General features: G+C 42.1%; 1 protein-coding gene across 1 annotated transcript in view; it reads right to left on the minus strand.

The window, feature by feature from the left end:
• The window catches only part of prkg1l (protein kinase cGMP-dependent 1, like), a 32,661-nt gene extending 11,657 nt beyond the window's left edge, over positions 1–21,004 (minus strand). The window contains exons 1-15 of the mRNA XM_061907252.1: positions 20,800–21,004; positions 17,406–17,523; positions 13,981–14,147; positions 13,736–13,849; positions 11,145–11,250; positions 8,700–8,763; positions 8,470–8,547; positions 8,306–8,400; positions 8,171–8,236; positions 4,114–4,176; positions 3,937–4,036; positions 3,732–3,871; positions 1,729–1,818; positions 1,476–1,617; positions 1,235–1,398 (exon numbers count right to left, since the gene is read on the minus strand). Of these exons, the coding sequence (XP_061763236.1) occupies positions 1,235–1,398; positions 1,476–1,617; positions 1,729–1,818; positions 3,732–3,871; positions 3,937–4,036; positions 4,114–4,176; positions 8,171–8,236; positions 8,306–8,400; positions 8,470–8,547; positions 8,700–8,763; positions 11,145–11,250; positions 13,736–13,849; positions 13,981–14,147; positions 17,406–17,523; positions 20,800–20,989 (1,697 nt within the window). The 5' untranslated portion in view covers positions 20,990–21,004. The remainder of the gene's footprint in view (positions 1–1,234; positions 1,399–1,475; positions 1,618–1,728; positions 1,819–3,731; positions 3,872–3,936; positions 4,037–4,113; positions 4,177–8,170; positions 8,237–8,305; positions 8,401–8,469; positions 8,548–8,699; positions 8,764–11,144; positions 11,251–13,735; positions 13,850–13,980; positions 14,148–17,405; positions 17,524–20,799) is intronic.
• Between the last annotated feature and the right edge of the window lie 231 nt (positions 21,005–21,235).

Consider the following 21,235-nt stretch of genomic DNA (forward strand, 5'->3'; position numbering starts at 1 on the left):
ACCAGTATTCATCAATACTTTTATCGGTACTATATGTAATTGGTGCAAATAAATACGTGAAAAGAATATTGGTTGTACACCAGCAACATCATGTAACATCTCAAAGCAGTGAAGTCCTTTACCAGCACCTGCTTTTAAGTCTTTTTAAGTCAACTCAGTTTGTAGTTCTTATGTGGTCCTCTTGTAGAGAGCACACACACGTTATAAAAACAAACATTTTACTGGACTTAATTGAGTTACCAAAATGTTGTCGACCACATATTTTGTTTGGAGTTGCGAGGAACTGAACTGTTCACCAGCATTTAGTTAAGTAGGTGTTCAAATATTACTTCATGTGTTATACTGTAACCCTATGGGCATGATTTCAAATACAGAGGACGTTTCCACAGTGGGGGGTGTTCAAACTCACCAGCCAGTCAGGAGTTCAAACTCACCTGTCCGTCAGGAGTTCAAACTCACCTGTCAGTCAGGAGTTCAAACTCACCTGCCCGTCAGGAGTTCAAACTCACCTGCCAGTGAGGGGATCAAACTCACCTGCCAGCCAGGAGTTCAAACTCACCTGCCCGTCAGGGGTTCAAACTCACCTACCAGTCAGAGGATCAAACTCACCTGCCAGTCAGAAGTTCAAACTCGCCTGCCCGTCAGGAGTTCAAACTCGCCTGCCCGTCAGGAGTTCAAACTCACCTGCCAGTCAGGAGTTCAAACTCCCCTGCCAGTCAGGAGTTCAAACTCGCCTGCCCGTCAGGAGTTCAAACTCACCTGCCAGTCAGGAGTTCAAACTCACCTGCCCGTCAGGAGTTCAAACTCACCTGCCAGTCAGAGGATCAAACTCACCTGCCAGTCAGGAGTTCAAACTCACCTGCCCGTCAGGAGTTCAAACTCACCTGCCCGTCAGGAGTTCAAACTCACCTGCCAGTTAGGAGTTCAAACTCGCCTGCCCGTCAGGAGTTCAAACTCGCCTGCCCGTCAGGAGTTCAAACTCACCTGCCAGTCAGGAGTTCTAACTCACCTGCCCGTCAGGAGTTCAAACTCCACTGCCAGTCAGGAGTCCAAACTCGCCTGCCCGTCAGGAGTTCAAACTCACCTGCCGGTCAGGAGTTCAAACTCACCTGCCAGTCAAGATTTCAAACTCACCTGCCCGTCAGGAGTTCAAACTGACCTGCCAGTCAAGAGTTCAAACTCACCTGCTCATCAAGAGTTCAAACTCACCTGCCCGTCAGGAGTTCAAACTCACCTGCCAGTCAGGAGTTCAAACAGCAAAATGCCCAAGGACCAGAAGTCTGCTGACACACTGTGACCTTTCTTCAGGATGACTTCAGGGGCCATGTAGCCTGGACTACCACAGAAAGTGTACGTCTTCTTACCCACTTCCACCTTCTTCAAACTTCTGGAGCCCACCTGCAGCAGATTCCAAATCAGACACCAAAAAATGAATTTATCAGCCGAAGGTGAGGGGAATGATGTGGTGCTTTTACCAGTTTGGCATAACCGCGCTCGTCCACCAACACATTCTCAGGCTTGATGTCTCTATAGACCACATTTTGACTGTGAAGAAAGGCCAAGGCCTGCGTCACACAAGCCGTGTAGAACTTGGCGCTGCTCTCGTCCAGACGTCCTCTGAGGCACGTGGCAAAATACAAAAGAGAGAGGGAGAGCGTGTGCATCAGCTTTCAGGTGCTCGGCGCATCAATTTCAAGGTCTTAATAAGCGTCAGTCCAAAGTAGCTACTTCTCTCTGAGCAGGCTGTACACATCGCCATGGAGACAAGCCTCGGTAAGCATGTAGAGGAACTCAGCATCTCGAAAGGTTTTCAGCAACCTTCAATGACAATGGAGGGTTTTTTTTTTGGTTTTAGTTGCGTGCATTTATACACTCAAAGTATTTCTACATCCAAATGCATTTCAAAATAAATCTAGAGACTTATTTAGTGTTTTTGAAATAGGCATATTGTGAAAATAAAATTAATTCATTTTGATCTAAGTGTTATGAGTATTGCTGTTTAATAAGGATGCAACAATATCAAAATCTCACGGTACGATACTGTCACGGTATTGGTACGATATTAAGGCCAAGGTGCGATATTATTGCAAAAATGTAAAAATAAAAGACTTGGGAAAAACACCCTAATGTGTAAAAGGAAGTGCTACTTATGTTAGAAGAACCAGACTGACTGTAAATAAACACATGTAATAACCATGTTATTACTACCAAGAGTTACTTCAAATTGCAAAGCACTGTGAAAACATATATTAAAAACCGAACACTTCTTTTGTGTTTTGGGACGTCTAGAATCCGTTCCTTAAGGAGAGGGTACTGTCATGATCCGTTGCCCGGTTTATGCCTTGATTAGTGTTCAGTATAATTCTTTCTATGTTTAAGTCTAGTTCTGTTCTCAGCGCCACTTGGCTTCTTTTTTGTTTTGGGACATCTGGAATCCGTCCCTTGAGGTGGGGGTACTCTCATGATCCGTTGCCCGGTTTATGCTTTGATTAGTGTTCAGTATAATTATTTCTATGTTTAAGTCTAGTTCTGTTCTCGGTGCCACTTGGCTTCTTTTTTGTTTTTGGACATCTGGAATCCGTCCCTTTAGGAGGGGGAACCGTCATGACCCATTGCCCAGGTCATGTCTTGGTTTATGTTTGGTATAATTCTTCTTCTGTTTAGGTCTAGTTCTGTTAACAGCGCCACTTGGCTTCTTTTTTGTTTCGGAACGTCTGGAATCCTTTTTTGTTCTGGGACGTCTGGAATCTTTTTTTGTTTTGGGACGTCTGGAATCCGTCTCTTAAGATGGGGAAACTGTCATGACCCATTACCCGGGTCATGTCTTGGTTTATGTTTAGTATTATTCTTCCTCTGTTTAGGTCTAGTTCTGTTCTCAGCGCCACTTGGCTTCTTTTTTTGTTTCGGGACGTCTGGAATCTTTTTTTGTTTTGGGACGTTTGGACTCCGTCTCTTAATGAGGGGGTACTGTCATGACCCATTGCCTGGGACATGTCTTGATTAATGTTTGGTATTATTCTTCTTATGTTTAAGTCTGGCTATATCCCCAGCGCCCCTTGGTTTATTTTATGTTTATGTTCCGTTGCCAGGATAGAGTACGTACCGGCATTTACATTGCATTTAATGTTTTCACCTGCGTGGTAGTAATCACGCCCATAATTTATACCTGCCTCGCGATCCACTCAGTCTGGGTTTCTAGTTCGCCACTAGCAACTGTTTTCGTTTGCGTTTACTTTTTTTGTTATGCTAAAGCTTTATGTTAGCTTGGTAAGCTAATGTAGCTTGTGTTGCTGCACTTCACCCGCGCTCTGGTGTTTTGCTGCGGGTTTGGAATTTGGAATTTAAAAAAAATCACTGTCACCTTCAAGCTGCTTCCGCATCCATGGGGATAGGACTTTTGCAGACATGGGACCCTTTTGTAACAGAAGTGTTCCCGACATTTCTTCAGAAGGATAAAACTAAACATTAACCAAGACATGAGCCAGGAAACGGGTCATGACAACTTGGTCACAAAGGCAGTTTTATCGTTGGACGAGATTAGAAGGTACGGGAGCTACATAAATGGCTTGATTAATCTGTGTATATACGAAGATTTATTATGTGATTAATCACATGAGTTAACTAGTACTGTCCTAGTTGTCACATGACCTCCAACACAGAGCTGCTTGTACACCTGAGGTGCACCTGTGGCTGATCACCAATCAAAACAATCCCAAGTAGAGACATGTGACCTGACTAGGAATGGACAACGAGCCTCCATCAGGATGTTGCGTTCTGCCAGAGCATGCTCTTGCAGACCACGATGAAGGAGAGCGGTCTTCTTGAGGACCCTCATGGCGTAGCAAATCTTGACGTCGCTCTTCAGCTGCACCTGCGGGCAGGATCAATAGATGACATCACGCAATCACGCCACGGCCAACCAAGATGGACGCTCACCAGGTCTACGTGACCAAACTCCCCGCTTCCCAGGGAGCTGATTATGTGGAAATCCGACAAGGTGGAGGACGAGAGGGACGCGGCATCCTTGACCTCTGACCTGCTCGCATAAAGGAAAGAAAAACGAGGTGAGTTGCTGCTTTGGTCCCATGGAGAAGTCAACCATCCTGTCCTCACTCGTCAGTGTGTGAGATGTTTTCTTGTATGTCCTGACTGCCACATATCAGGTCTCTGAAGGTCCTGGAAAGCAGAAATATCTTTTTACACTCCACAAAATATTTATTAAAAAATTACTCTTTACAGCTGAATCCATATGGTACCAATTCTCGTTACCATCGATACTAGTACTCAATGGGACCAATTTTCGATACTTCTGTGTGTAGTAGGGTTGTACGGTATACGATACTCGTATAGTACCGGTATACTAATGAATCACATTCGGTACTATACCGCCTCTAAAAAGTCGCGGTCCCCGCCCCCCCCCCCCCCCCCTTTTTTTAATAGGCATGATGGCGTGTCAGCATCACGACGTGACATCGCTGGTTTCACGAGCAATGCGCACGCACACAGAGTACTTACAAAAAGACTCAGTGTGCAGACAGAAAAGGGAGAACGGACGCATTTTGGTGTAAAAAGTAAAGATTAAGGTGAAATTATAAGACTGAAACACCCTCAGGAAGAGGTGCTTTAAGACATGACTAGCTAGCTAGCAGCTAACATCCATCCACAGTGTTTTAGCTACTTCTAAATCACTAATTCTGGCCTCCATTACGAAAAATAAAGTAAGTTTCTTACATGAACCATTATCACTGGGGGACGAAGAATAGCTAAACATGCTTCACTACATACCCTCGGCGGATACAATAGCTCACCGGCGTCACAAGGTAAACAAATGCCATGGATGGATCTACACCTGACATCCACTGTAATGATACCAAGTACAGGAGCGTATATAGTCTACTATGATTACATTGATATTTTTTTCCATCACAAAATCTTTTTTAGTTTTTTTAAAATTCATGTTGTGCTTATGAACTCAGTAAATATGTCCCTGGACACATGAGGACTTTGAATATGACCAATGTATGATCCTGTAACTACTTGGTATCGTATCGATACCAAAATGTGTGGTATCATCCAAAACTAATAGAGCATGTTAAAACAGAAAATAAGCAGATATTAACAGTAAATCAACAAGTGGATTAATAATCCATTTTTACAGTTTGTCCCTCATAATGTCGACAAAATAGTAGGTAGATAAATGACAAAATATGTTATTGCATATGTCAGCAGACTAATTAGGAGTATGTTTGTTTACTTACTACTAAAAGACAAGTTGTCTAGTATGTTCACTATTTTATTTCCATCCATCCATTTTCTACCGCATATTCCCTTTAGGGTCGATGGTGCTACAATCGGGCGGAAGGCGGAGGTACACCCTGGACAAGTTGCCACCTCATCGCAGGGCAAACACGGATAGACAGACAACATTCACACTCACATTCACACTCTAGGGCCAATTTAGTGTTGCCAATCAACCTATCCCCAGGTGCATGTCTTTGGAGGTGGGAGGAAGCCAGAGTACCCGGAGGGAACCCACGCAGTCACAGGGAGGACGTGCAAACTCCACACAGAAAGATCCCAAGCCCGGCTGGGATTGAGCCCAGGACTACTCAGGACCTTTGTATTGTGAGGCAGACGCACTAACCCCTCTTCCACCGTGCTGCCCAACTAACATCATTTAAAAAAACGCCAACAGACACAAACAGTTTGTTTTTTTTTTTGCTCAGCCTTAAGTCATCCAGCAGGTATAAAATTATAAAATGATATTGCTGAAGACAACATTTTTTTTTTTTTTTTTTTTTGGGGCAGTCAATATACGTTGACAAGAATATGTAGGATTAAATATCAGCATGTATATTCTGCTTATTCATTAAAAGACACAAGACGCTCAATCAGGTGTGTCCAAACATTTTGCCCTGGGGGCCGCATTGGGCTCAAAAAAATGTGTTCATGTAAAGTAACTATATTTGTATGTGTGTGTGTAAATAATATATTAATTATAGTATATAGAAATAAATATGATATATTATAGTAATATAATGGATGTATAATTAATAATTTATATAATTAGATATTATGAGTAGTTGAACTCCTACCTTGTTTATTTCCATGACAACCTACTTAAAGTTTTGTAATCAATCAGAAATTTCAAGCAGCTAAAATGCCTAAACATGAATGAGTATGGAGAGTGTTTTGCATTTTTCCCATCATACATTGTAATGGACGGATGTAATGGGTGTAATTCCAATTTTCCTTACGGTACATGGACATTTCTTTGTAATATCCACAAATTTTTATATTGAATTATGAGTGACCATGTCTATTAGCATTTTTTGTAGATTTTTTTTCTGCACCATGACGAGGGAAGTTTGTTTGCATTGGGCGATACAAGTAAATGCACATAGCTGATTCACTCATGTGGTCAACAAAATAACAAAAAAGCAATCATATGCAACATAGTATTTTGCATTTTTCCCATCATGCTTTGTCCATAAGATGGCAATAAAGCAGGTAAGTGCAGACATAGTGTTTTGCATTTTTCCCATCATGCTTTGTAATGGATTTAAATGGGTGTAATTCCAATTTTTTTTTATGGTGCATGGACGTTTTTTTTATATAATATACACCAATTCTTATAAATGTGTTATGTGCGACCATGTTTTTTTAGCATTTTTTGTTGATTTTTTTGCACCATGACTAGGGCAGGTTGTTTGCATTGGGACATACAAGTAAATGCTGCGTTTATCTTAGATTAAACCATTAAAATTGGCCAGTGGGCCAAATTGAAAAACTTTCCAATTTTTTCTTATGGTGCATGGACGTTTTTTTTATATAATATACACCAATTCTTATAAATGTGTTATGTGCGACCATGTTTTTTTTAGCATTTTTTGTTGATTTTTTTGCACCATGACTAGGGCAGGTTGTTTGCATTGGGACATACAAGTAAATGCTGCGTTTATCTTAAATTAAACCATGAAAATTGGCCAGTGGGCCAAATTGCTCATGTGGTCCACAAGAAGGCATTAAAGTAGATAAATACAGAGACAGTGTTTTGCTTTTTTTCGAATCATGCTGTGTAATGAATTTAAATGGGTGAAATTCCCAATATTTTTATGATGCATGGACATTTTTTGTTTTTTTAATCAACAAATTATTATATTGTGTTATGTGTGACCATGTCTATTAGCATTTTTCGTGTTTTTTGTTTTGTTTTTTTGCTTCATGACTAGGCAAGGTTGTTTGCATTGGGCCATACAAGTAAAGGTTGCGCTTAGTGTTATTAAAAGCATAATAATTGGACATAGGGCTGAATTACTCATGTGGTCCACAAGATGGCGATAAGTGCAGAGATAGTGTTTTGCATTTTTCCCATCATGCTTTTTAATGGACTTAAATGTGTGTAATTTCAATTTTCTTCATGGTGCAAGTGTTTTTTTATGATATCCAAAAATTGTTATATTACGTGATGTGTGACCGTGTCTTTTGGCATTTTTTTGTTGATTTCTTTATTATATTTTTGGCACCATGACTAGGGCAGGTTGTTTGCATTGGGCCATATATATATTTAGATTACCATGGTAATTCTTTAGTAATCTAATTAGTTAATTTGTCAATCTAATTAGTTACTACGGTAATTTAAATCACAGCAGCTCAGATGAGGCACCAAGCAGTGTGGGTGGGGAGCGTTTCCACAGAGTGTTTTCAGAGCCTGAAATGCAGGTGTTAGGGACAGACGTGGAAGGAGATTTTTACAACAAAGTTCTAAAGCTTAGTGATGTATTAGATAGTAGGTGTTTTTTTTCCCCCTTGCCGTTCATATTGTGCTTTTTGTTTCATTTTTATTGATTGTAAAATATGTGGATGGACAGGGGGTGTGACATTCATATAATGTCAATATTTAGTGTTTTTATCCTACATAGTTAATATTGTAAATCCCACATTCTTTATTTTCATGTACATTCTGGGTGTCTCATTCAGTAAAAAAAATGTGAAATTCCATTCCGTTTTTAAGGCGGTCTGTCATAAAGTTTGTAGCATTTAATCAGACATTATTGTGAGGTTTTGTTTTAGTGTTCCTAAAAATAATACGGGCCCCCAGACACATTTTTTTTCTAAATTTGGCCCCCGAGTCAAAATAATTGCCCAGGCCTGCTTTAGTAGGTCTTACTCTCTGTTAATGTGGAGGCACGTAACATCACTGGCTGCAATCACGTTCACCGTCCTCACATCCTCTCTGAAGACAGGAAGAAGGTTTTATTATTTTATTTTTTTACACAAATGAATAAACAAGACACAAACTTACCCCCACAAAGCTTTTTCTCCAAACCACTGCCCTTCTGAGAGCGTGGAAAGGAGCATCTGCTCTTCATCTCCTGCCTTCCTTTCCGTGACTTCCACCTGCGCGGACACAAAGGTGGGACATTCAATGGTGGCCTTTGGAGAGACGTTACACACACCTGACTTCACCTGGCCTTTGTTAATGATGTAAAAGGTGTCCCCCGAGGCCCCTTGTGCAATGATGGAGTCACCTTCTGTGTAGTGAGCCTGCGGGGAGGGAGAGAGCGAGAGAGAGAGAGAGAGAGAGAGAGAGAGAGAGAGAGAGAGGGAGAGAGACAAAACAATCAAAATGTGAAATAGGAGGTCAAGACCACTAATACAAATAATAGAAGAATGGTCGCACTTCTTATGAATGTTACCTCCTCCATCAGGTCACTCATCTTCATGATAACATCATTGGGTAGAGACAGCAGAGAAGGAACACTGCAAACAAAAGGGAGGATTTCTGTAGTCACTGGTACTGTTTACATTTAAACCAGTGCATCTTTATTATATATATATATATATATATATAAATTATACAACATTAAAATGGAAATTTAAGACAATTATAAATAAAACAATTATCCATTCATCCATCTTCTTCCGCTTATCCGAGGTCGGGTCACGGGGACAGCAGCCTAAGCAGGGAAGCCCAGACTTCCCTCTCCCCAGCCACTTTGTCCATCTCTTCCTGAGGGATCCCGAGGCTTTCCCGGGCCAGCCGGGAGACATAGTCTTCCCAACATGTCCTGGGTCTTCCCCGTGCCCTCCTCCCAGTCGGACGTGCCCTAAACACCTCCGTAGGGAGACGTTCAGGTGGCATCCTGACCAGATGCCTTAACCACCTAATCTAACTCTTTTCGATGTGGAGGAGCAGCGGCTTTACTTTGACCTCCTGAAAGGATGGCAGAGCTTCTCACCATCTCTCTAAGGGAGAGCCCCGCTATCCAGCAGAGGAAACTAATTTTGGCTGCTTGTACCCGTGATGTATTCCTTTCGGCCATAACCCAAAGATTATGACCATAAGTGAGGATGGGAACGTAGATTGACCGGTAAATTGAGAGCTTTGCCTGCCGGCTCAACCCCTTCTTCACCTCAACAGATCGATACAGCATCCGCATTACTGAAGACACCGCACTAATCCGCCTGTCGATCTCACGATCCACTCTTCCCTCACTCGTGAACAGGACTCCGAGGTACTTAAACTCCTTCATTTGGGACAGGGTCTCCTACCCAACCCTGAGATGGCACGACACTCTTTTCCGGGCGAGAACAATGGACTCGGACTTGTAGATGCTGATACTCATCCCAGTCACTTCACACTCAGCCGCGAACCGATCCAGTAAGACCTAAAGATCCTAGCCAGATGAAGCCATCTGGACCACATCCTCTGAAAAAAGCAGAGACCTATTCCTGCAGCCACCAAACCGGATCCACTCAACGCTTTGACAGCGCCTACAAATTCTGTCCGTAAAAGTTATGAACAGAATCGGTGACAAAGAGCAGCCTTGGCGGAGTCCAACCCTCACTGGAAACAGGTCCGACTTACTGCCGGCAATGCAGACCAGGCTCTGACACTTATCGTACAGAGAACGGACCGCCACGATCAGAGAGTCCGATACCCCATATTCTCTGAGCACTCCCCACAGGACTTCCCGAGGAATACGGTCGAATGCCTTCTCCATGTACACAAAGCACATGTAGACTGGTTGGGCAAACTCCCATGCACCCTCAAGGACCCTGCCAAGAGTATAGAGCTGTTCCACAGTTCCACGACCAGGACGAAAACTACACTGTTCCTCCTTAATCCGAGGTTCGACTATCCGGCGTAGCCTCCTCTCCAGTACACATTAATAGACCTTACCGGGAAGGCTGAGAAGTGTGATCCCACGAAAGTTGGAACAACCCTCCATTTCCCCTTCTTAAAGAGGGGAACCACCGCACCGGTCTTCCAATCCAAAGGTACCGCCCCCGATGTCTACGCGACGCTGCAGGGTCTTGTCAACCAAGACACCCCCACAGCATCCAGAGCCTTGAGGAAATTTGGGCAGATCTCATCCACCCCCGGAACCTTGCCACCGAGGAGCTTTTTAACTACCTCAGGAACCACAGCCCCAGAAATAGGACAGCCCACCACAGATTCCCCTGGCACTGTTTCCTCAAAGGAAGATGTGTTGGTAGGATTGAGGAGGTTTTCGAAGTATTCCTTCCACCGATCCGTAGTCGAAGTCAGCAGAACACCATCCCCACCATACATGGTGTTTGCAGTGCACTGCTTCCCCTTCCTGAGACGGCGGATGATGGTCCAGAATTGCTTCAAAGCCGTCCGGAAGTCGTTTTCTATGGCTTTTCCGTACTCCTCCCATGTCCGAGTTTTTGCCTCCGAGACCGCTGAATGCGCACACCGCATGTGTATGTATATGTATGTATGTATGTGTTTATGTGTGTTTGTATGTAAGCATGTATGTATGTATGTATGTATGTATACATATATGTATGTATATATGTATGTGTGTATGTATGTATGTATGTATACATACATACATATATGTCATATATATGTCGTTTTCTGTGGCTTCTCCGAACTCCTCCCATGTCCGGGTTTTTGCCTCCGAGACCGCTGAATCCGCACACCGCATGTGTATGTATATGTATGTATGTATGTATATATGTATGTATGTGTGTATGTGTGTGTGTGTGTGTGTGTGTGTGTGTGTGTGCGTGTGTGTGTGTGTGTGTGTGTGTGTGTGTGTGTGTGTGTGTGTGTGTGAGTGTGTGTGTGTTTGCGTGCGTGCGTGCGTCTTCTTCCTGCTGACGCTCACCTGCCAATCAGCTGCGATCTTCGAGTGAGTCTCTCCTGGCTGCGCTGCATCATAAGGGTGTGGTAACATCTACGATCAATAACCCAAAGTTTGCACTCCAACTGCGCTGCGGAGTGGATGAGATGAAAGAATGAACTCTGCTCAAAGAGAATATTGTGCGAGGTTTTCTGCAGGAAGATCTGAGCACCTGTTCTTCATCAAGAAACAAATGATTCATTGAAAAGGACTTGTCCTATTTCTTCAGCATATTTTCTTTATAATAGAGTTGGACAGTTGGTCCACTGCAGCATCCTGCAAGTGGATGTCCTCCTCCTAATTACAGCCACCATCTGATAGGGCTAACTGCAACATTACAAAGACAATTAGTAAGACCTGAATCTTCAAGAGGGTTCCTCATGGGAGGAGACTGACAGCTAAAGGCTTTGACTTCTTCTGCTTTTATTAAATCACAGATACATGTCAACCCTGTGTGCTCAAGTCAGATGAAAGGAGAGGAATTTTCTATCTTCTATTCTGCAAACTTGACAGGGAGCCCGCTCTAGTTGTAGTTCTTCTTGTATATTCTTATCATTGACGGAGCAGGAAAGGGCTAGGCATATGTCTGGCTAAAATGTCAAATGAAGCGCCTGTCATTTATTCTTTGACATTTTACATGCGCACGTTTTACGTGTGTGTGTGTGTGTGTGTGAGAGAGAGAGAGAGAGAGAGGCGGTGGCATGTTCAGCTGAGGGCTTGTATGCTAATGTGGTGTTCCAGAAGGTGAGGTACCATCTGCACAGATCATGTGACAAGAAGTCAGGAGGAAGAAGATGCTGATGACAGATAAGATGGTGGAAAAGGACAGAGACAGCAAGTTAGCTACAATGACAAATGTCTTGTAGATTGTCAAGACGTCACGTCATAGACCAAAGAACTGTAAATCTACTTCAGCAACATCCTTTTTTGATTTTAATGCTCCATGCATTACAACACAAGTGTAGAACTAAAGGTCTGGGCCAAATATGATCAGCTGCATCTTTTAATGTGACCCGCCAAATTATTTTATATGGCCACACATTTTATATTGTCTGCCACATTATTTTATGTGATCAAAAACATAATTTTATGTGGTCCGCCACATTATTTTAGTTGGCTACACATTTTCGATGGGAGACATGTCTGTACTGCAGGCGGGCCAAGAAAGTACCCGCACTCTTTTACTACGAAGCCACGCTGTTGTAACACGTGGCTTGGCATTGTCTTGCTGAAATAAGCAGGGGCGTCCATGATAACATTGCTTGGATGACAACATATGTTGTTCCAAAACCTGCATGGACCATTCAGCATTAATGGTGCCTTCACAGATGTTCAAGTTACCCATGCCTTGGGCACTAATAAACCCCCATACCATCACAGATGCTGGCTTTTGAACTTTGCACCTATAACAATCCAGATGGTTATTTTCCTGTTTGTTCCGGAGGACACCACGTCCATAGTTTCCAAATATAATTTGAAATGTGGACACGTCAGACCACAGGACACTTTTCCACTTTGCATCAGTCCATCTTAGTGAGCTCGGGCCCAGCAAAGCTGGCGGCGTTCCTGGGTGTTGTTGATAAATGGCTTTCGCTTTGCATAGTAGAATTTTAACTTGCACTTACAGATGTAGCGACCAACTGTTACTGACAGTGCTTTTATGAAGTGTTCCTGAGCCCATGTGGTGATATCCTTTACACACTGATGTCGGTTTTTGATGCAGTACTGCCTGAGGGATCAAAGGACCACAATATCGCTGACGTGCAGTGATTTCTACAGATTCTCTGAACCTTTTGATGATTTTACAGACCGTAGATGGTAAAATCCCTAAATTCCTTGCAATAGCTCATTGATAAATGTTGTTCTAAAACTCTTCGATGATTTACTTACAAATTGGTGACCCTCACCCCATCCTTGTTTGTGAATCACTTAGCATTTCATGGAAGCTGCTTTCATACCCAATTATGGCACCCACCTTTTCCCAATTAGCCTGCACACCTGTGGGATGTTCCAAATAAGTGTTTGATGAGCATTCCTAACTTTTTTGTCACGTGTTGCTGGCATCAGATTCAAAAGTTAATGATTATTTGCACAAAAAAAAATGTTTATCAGTTTGAACATCAAATATGTTGTCTTTGTAGCATATTCAACTGAATATGGGTTGAAAATGATTTGCAAATCATTGTATTCCATTTATATTTACATCTAACACAATTTCCCAACTCATATGGAAACGGGGTTCGTACTTCATGTAGTCTGCCACATTATTTTATGTTATCTGCCACATTATTTTATTCTGTCTGCCGCATTATTTTATGAATCGTCCACGTCATTTATTCTTTCAATGTTGACCCAAAAATGGGTCAAACAAGATGTTCTTAGCATTTGATTTAAAAAAAATCCTGAAACATCTGCATGTCAGCGTGACTTACCATCTCCATCAATGTGTCATTATTACACTCTGATACGGTTGCCGTGACGAGGCTATGAGACTGTTATACTCCCTGTTACCATGACAACCACGGTGCACTGCAGGAAGCAGGTGTTGTAAGTTTGTTGAGGTGACCTGTACACACCCGTGACAGAGTACACCTGTGGGCAGTCGTAAAGGAGTGCCACCTCGCCAAACACTTCTCCAGGCTTGATTGTCAGCAGCTTGTGTCCATCTTTTGTCACGTCCAGCCTCCCTTCTGTGACGGCAACACAGGAAGTGTAACATTCAGGTTAATAAATACGTGGTGAACACATGAAGAAGGTTTCCTCAGCCTGACGGCTACTCATTGCCACATGCTCTGATTAACGGCAGATAAGAATAACTTACCCTCCAAAACGTACGCCTGAGAGCCGCCGCTTCCCTCCTGAATGACGCGGCAGCCATGATGGACGATAGCGAGGTACATGACGGCCGCCACGGCTCTCGCTTCGTCCTCGTCCAGGTTCTTCAACAAGTCACTCTTCAAGAAGGCGGCCTGGATCACTTCTTGACATCTGGAAACATGCAGACATTTTTTATTTGTGAAGGACTTGGATTACAATTTGATATTATGATACCGATATTACAGTATGGGGATATTTAAGCCGCACCAATCATAGTTTATTATTGGGGAACGGCGTGCCGCGGTTAGTAGCGAGGCCGTGCCAGCAACCTGAGGGTTCCTGGTTCGATCCCCAGTTTCTACCAACCTCATCACGTCCGTTGTGTCCTTGAGCAAGACACTTCACCCTTGCTCCTGTTGGGTCCTAGTTCGCGACTTGCATGGCAGCTCCCTCCATCAGTGTGCAAATGTGTGTGTGAATGTGTGTATGAATGGGTGAATGTGGAAATAGTGTCACTGATATCATTCTGTAGTGTGGGATTCAATCCCCACCTTTTACCATCCTAGTCACGTCCGTTGTGTCCTTGAGCAAGACACTTCACCCTTGCTCCTGATGGGTCCTGGTTAGCCCCGTGCATGGCAGGTCCTGCCATCAGTGTGTGTGTGTGTGTGTGTGTGTGTGTGTGTGTGTGTGAATGGGTTGATGTGGAAATAGTGTCAAAGCCATACTTGAGTCTCCCTGATTTTCTGGGAGACTCCCGAAATTGAGCGCCTTTCCCGAAAACCTCCCGGGACAAATTTTCTCCCGAAAATCTCCCCAAATTCAGACGGAGCTGGAAGCGACGCCCACTCCAGCTCCATGAGAACCTGACTCAATGTTGTGACCCTCTTAAACAGTGCAATTCTGCCATCTACTGTACATAGAATAGAATGTAAATATATTCTACATTTAAGTGCAGTCAAGGAACATATGCATTAGGGAGTTTGTTCCGAAGCCCACAGTAAAGAGACGTAACTTCATCACGTCGCCTGGTTATTGACTCCAACCCAATGTATTACACTGTCGACGAGCAAAATAAAGAAATACGCTGGCGAGTTCCAGAACAATTGGAAACAAGGATTTCAATTTATCCAGGAGAGTTCGAAGGGGAAGGGGTTTGTTGCCTGTAAATTTTGTAGAAGAGACTTCTCCATTGAACACGGCGGCCGAACGGATACTCAGTCATGAACGGTCAGTCAGCGAAGCACAAAGCATCCGCAGCGCAGCATCGTTCACAACCCAGTATTATGGGCCACCTCGCAAAATGGAGACCCGATGGTGTAACTTATGCTGGGACAAAGATGGCTATGCTGATAGCTGGAAGCAACATCCTGTTCTCATATGCGGATGTCTACAACAAATCTGTGAAGGATGTTCCCTGATTTGGAGATTGCTCGCCAATACTCAAATTGCAGAACAAAGGCTACTCAAATAGTGAAAGGTAAGTATTGTTATTGTTTTTTAGTAACCAGCGAGCACAGTACAGTTAGTAGAACAACTATGTTTTTATTACTGTGTATTTGATAGGTGCCGTCTGAAATTCAACTATTTCTTTTATTTATATATGTAATAAAATAAATATATATAGCTAGAATTCACTTAAAGTCAAGTATTTCATACATGTATATATATTTATATATATATGAAATATATATGAAAAATTCGAGTTTGTGAATTATACGCCACCCCTCTTAACCACGCCCCCCGCCCCAAACACGTCTACGCCCTACCCCCGACCACACCCCCATCTCCCACCTCCTGAAATCTGAAGTCTAGATTGGCAAATATGGTCAAAGCGCTTTGAGATCCTTAAAAAAAGGTAGAAAAATGCAATGCAAGTACAGCCCATTTACCATTTACTATTTACCATGTTCCAAAAGGTTTGACGTCACTCAGAGAACAATCATAATGGAACCTTGTGACAGGCTTACCCCAGCTGACTATACGTACATGTCCTTTTAAACGGACTTGGAAACAACCTTGCAAAATAGTCGTGTTTGTAAACTGTGACAACGTTGGATCCGCGTTGTCAGTCGGGAAGTGACCGCATTTCAATCGACGTCACAACCTAACATTGATTAAGTGAAGTGAATTATGTTCTATATAGCGCTTCTCTCTAGTGACTCAAAGCTCTTTTATATAGTGAAACCCAATATCTAAGTTCCATTTAAACCAGTGGGGGTGGCACTGGTTCTCGCCCAGAAAAGGGTGGAGTGCCATCTCCAAGTTGGGGAGGAGGTCTTGCCCCAAGTGGAGGAGTTTAAGTACCTAGGAGTCTTGCTCACGAGTGAGGGAAGTGTGGATCGTGAGATCGACAGGCGGACGCTGCGGCGTCTTCAGTAATGCGGACGCTGTATCGATCCGTTGTGGTGAAGTGGTGAAGAAGGAGCTAAGCCGGAGGGCAAAGCTCTCAATTTACCGGTTGAACTACGTTCCCATCCTCAACTATGGTCATAAGCTTTGGGTTATGACCGAAAGGACGAGATCACGGGACGAGCGGCCCAAATGAGCTTCCTCCGCAGGGTGGCAGGACTCTCCCTTAGAGATAGGGTGAGAAGCTCTGTCATCCGGGAGGAACTCAGAGTAAAGCCGCTTATCCTCCACATGGAGAGAAGCCAGATGGGCATCTGCTCAGGATGCCACCTGAACGCCTCCCTAGGGACCCAGGACACGTTGGAAGACTATGTCTCCCGGCTGGCCTGGAAACGCCTCGGGATCCCCCGGGAAGAGCTCGACAAAGTGGCTGGGGAGAGGGAAGTCTGGGCTTCCCAGCTTAGGCTGCTGCCCCCGCGACCCGACCTCAGATAAGTGGAAGAAAATGGATGGAATGATTGATGGATGGGTGGCACTGGGAGCAGGTGGGTAAAGTGTCTTGCCCATGGACACAAAGGCAGCAATTAGGAAGGCGGAGGCGGGGCTCGACCCTGGAACCCTCAAGTTGCTGGCACGGCCAGTCTACCAACCGAGTTACACCGCTCTATATCGACATATTAAATGTCGTCAAAAAGCATGTAAACGTAGCGTTTGTGTTGTAAAATATTAGTTGAGAGATGAGCACATTTCAATGTCAAATCAAGGTCACACAGTGTAAAAACAACTATTGTAGAGTTTACAGTTAAAAAAACAAAATGCCAGATTTATCGGCAGAATTGAACGTAAAAATAACCGTTACCGTTTTTCATTGACAGTAATGCACTTAAAAAACAACGCCCATAAATTTCACAGTAAAAAAAACTGCCAGCTAATAATTTAACTTAAAATAAACATTGGTACCATTTTTCCATTCACAGTAATCCACTGTAAAAACAACATGGTAAAAAATCGGCAGCTGCGTTGGCAGAATGGAAGGTAAAGTGAACACCGAGGGGACGGTCATGCACTCTTTCTTACTCCTGGCTTTTGTCGCACATCTTTGGAGGAAAGCTGGTAAGATCCGAAGTGACAGACTCAGACATGATCAACTTCCTGTTGGCTCGCCCCAAGTCTTTATCTCCTTGAGCAGAGCAGGCTGCAACACATCACAAACAAACATTGACGCAGCTTTTATTGACTACAGTCGTTAAGAAAAGATATCTTGGAGACATCTTTGCGTCGTTCACATATTGACATGCTAACATAAACGTGCTAACATTAATAACTGTGTTAATGTTTTAGCTGGCAATTCAGCAAATTGTACACGTTTAAACCCAATAATCGTGTGTTTTGTTACTAGGTGCAATCTTAAAAGTATGCCAGCTTTTTATATGTGGACATGCTAGCATAAATGTGCTAACATTACTATGCTAATGTTTTAGCCAGCAATTAAGCACATTTTACACGTTTAAACCTAATAATCCTGGATTTTGTTACTTGGTGCCATCCTAAAAGTATGCCAGCCGTTCATATGTTGAGATGCTAACATAATCATGCTAATGTTTTAGCTGGCAATTTAGCAAATTGTACCCGTTTAAACCTAGTAATCATTGGTTTTGTTACTTGGTGCTGTCACGCCAAATTTCTTCTCCATACAAAAACCTCCCCCCCATCCCCCATTTACTTCCGGGGTCATGATTAATACAGACATTTTGTTAACGTTATATTATAAAAATATAACGCTATATTATAAAAATACAGACGTTTTGTTAACGCTATATTATAAAAAAATTTTAAAAACAATTTACAAACACAAGCTATGGGATGAAATAAGAGGAAACGTGACCCCGGAAGTAAATGCGTCATCCCATAGCTTGTGTTTGTAAATTGTTTTTTAATTTTTTTTAGAATATAGCGTTAACAAAACGTCTGTATTTTTATAATATAGCGTTATATTTTTATAATATAGCGTTATATTTTTATAATATAGCGTTAACAAAGCGTCTGTATTAATCATGACCCCGGAAGTAAATGGGGGGCAGGAGGGGGGGTTTGTAGGGGGAAAGAAATTTGGCGTGACAGTGCCATCTTGAAAGTATGCTATCCGTTCATATGTTGACATGCTAACATAAACATACTAATGTTTTAGCTGGAAAATTAGCAAATTGTACACGTTTAAACTTAATAATCATGGGATTTGATTAAATTTCTTCCCCCCGACAAAAACCTTCCCCCCGGAAGAAGAAATTTGGCGTGACAGCAGTGACAATACCAGGTTATACGACTCATAAGGGTTACAGCTGCAAAATTAGCGAAGCAAAAATAGCTTGAAAGGTTAGCATGCTGGAATGCTAATATTTTTTCCTCACCGTTAGTTTTCACCAATGACAATCAGCCAATCATAATGCTTTTAAAACAGGCAGCTGTGTGGGCTGCTTTAAGGTCCTTCCACCCTCATTGGGGTCCTTCAAGCATTAGAGGGGCTGTCACGCCAAATTTCTTCCGGGAGAAGGTTGTTGTAGGGGGTAAGAAATTTGGCGTGACAGTGCCATCTTGAAAGTATGCTATCCGTTCATATGTTGACATGCTAACATAAACATACTAATGTTTTAGCTGGAAAATTAGCAAATTGTACACATTTAAACCTAATAATCATGGGTTTTGATGAAATTTCTTCCCCCCGACAAAAACCTTCCCCCCGGAAGAAGAAATTTGGCGTGACAGCAGTGACAATACCAAGTTATACGACTCATAAAGGTTACAGCTGCAAAATTAGCGAAGCAAAAATAGCTTGAAAGGTTATCATGCTGGAATGCTAATATTTTTTCCTCACCGTTAGTTTTCACCAATGACAATCAGCCAATAATAATGCTTTTAAAACAGGCAGCTGTGTGGGCTGCTTTAAGGTCCTTCCACCCTCATTGGGGTCCTTCAAGCATTAGAGGGCCAAATTTCTTCCGGGGGAAGGTTGTTGTAGGGGGTAAGAAATTTGGCGTGACAGTGCCATCTTGAAAGTATGCTAGCCGTTCATATCTTGACATGCTAACATAAACATACTAATGTTTTAGCAGGCAAATTAGCAAATTGTACACGTTTAAAGCTAATAATCATGAGTTTTGTTACTTGGTGCCATCTTAAAAGTATGCCAGCCATTCATATGTTGATATGCTAACATAAACCTGCTAACATTAGTATGCTAATGTTTTAGCTGGCAATTTAGCAAGCTGTACACATTTAAACCTAATAATCATGGGTTTTGTTACCTGGTGCCATCTTGAAAGTATGCTAGCTGTTCATATGTTGACATGCTCACATAATCATTTTAAGATTACTATGCTAACATGTTGGATAGCAATTTAGCAAATGTTATACTGTACGTTTTAACCCGACAGTCATGGGTTTTCTTACTTGGTGCCATCTTACAAGTATACTAGCTGTTCCCCTGTGCTAACATTAGCATGATAACATTTAATGTCAGCATTTTAGCTCATTTTGAACACGAAAAGCTAATAATCATGTTGTTTGGCATTATGTCTACTGTAGACCAAGGGTGGCCAATTGTTTCCACTGTATATTATGTAAGATTTTATTTAAAGAACTATAAAATGCAATTTTGAAATTTTGTATGAATGCTGAAATCTAATCCTGAACTGAAATGCTAAAAGTTTGCACACTGGTCAGGTAGCGTCAAGTAACAAAAACTATATGCATAATGAGCTAAAAAAAACAAACAAACAACAACAGTAGAATGCTAACATGCTAAGAATACCATGCTTACAGTTAGCATTTGTGAAATACCAAAATACATGAAATTAACCTGACCTGTTGAATTATCCAAAAAAGCTAGCATGCTAATGTTAGCATGCTAAAATTCTAACTGTAACAAGTACCAAAATATATGGCTCGGCATTATGTACCCAAAAACTTGGCTTAATATGCTAGCATGCTAACAATGTGTACAAATACAACATTAGCTAAAAAAAAATAATAATAAATAAACTAATGTTAGCATGCATACAGGTATCATTAATCAAGTAACACAATATTTGACTCTGAGGTGTATGTTTACAAAATTAGCTTTAAAAAAACTAGCATACTAATGTTAGCATGCATCATTCATCAAGTAACAAATTATTGGATGCAGAGGTACCTGCAAAATTCCCCCCAAAAAAGATAGCATGCTAATACTAGAATGCTAACAATTGTGCCGTTCAAAAAATAAGCTAGGAGCTGCACTAGTTTAGACTGTAAAGATTTACCAGGATTTCACCGTATTTGAACAGTATTTTTAAAATGCTCTAATAAAAATGTACATGATATTGCAACCATTGACTGTAAAATAATATTTCACAGCAATGAACTGTTATTTCACTGTATTTTCACGGTAAATTATTGTCTGGGGATTGACAGAGAAAATTGTCAGAGTGCCTACCGGCGTTGGCCACAGACGGACCAGGCAGGACCACGGACGCTCTGTAGCGGTCCAGTTCTTCCTGAAGTCTACGAATGAGTTCGTCCTTGGTGTCCAACTCCAGCTCCAGCTCGTCTATCAGTGTGTCCCTCTGCCGGAGCTCCTCGATCTTCAACTGCAAAGCGAACTGAAGGTCTCGGAGCGTACCCATGACCTGCCGCTTCTCTACACCTTACTCATTACGTACATACTTTATGGGACCAAACAAACATAGAGTAGGACATATGTATGTAGATCTGTAGAGTAGTAGATAGATATGTATATAGATATGTATAATAGTGAATATGTAGTAGTACATATTTATGTAGATATAAGAGTAGTATAAATGTATATAGATTTGTAGTCGTATATATGTATATAGATATGTAGAGTAGATATATGTACATAGATATGTAGA

Source organism: Nerophis ophidion, linkage group LG07 (genome assembly GCF_033978795.1).
Source record: "Nerophis ophidion isolate RoL-2023_Sa linkage group LG07, RoL_Noph_v1.0, whole genome shotgun sequence".
Classification (NCBI taxonomy): domain Eukaryota; kingdom Metazoa; phylum Chordata; class Actinopteri; order Syngnathiformes; family Syngnathidae; genus Nerophis; species Nerophis ophidion.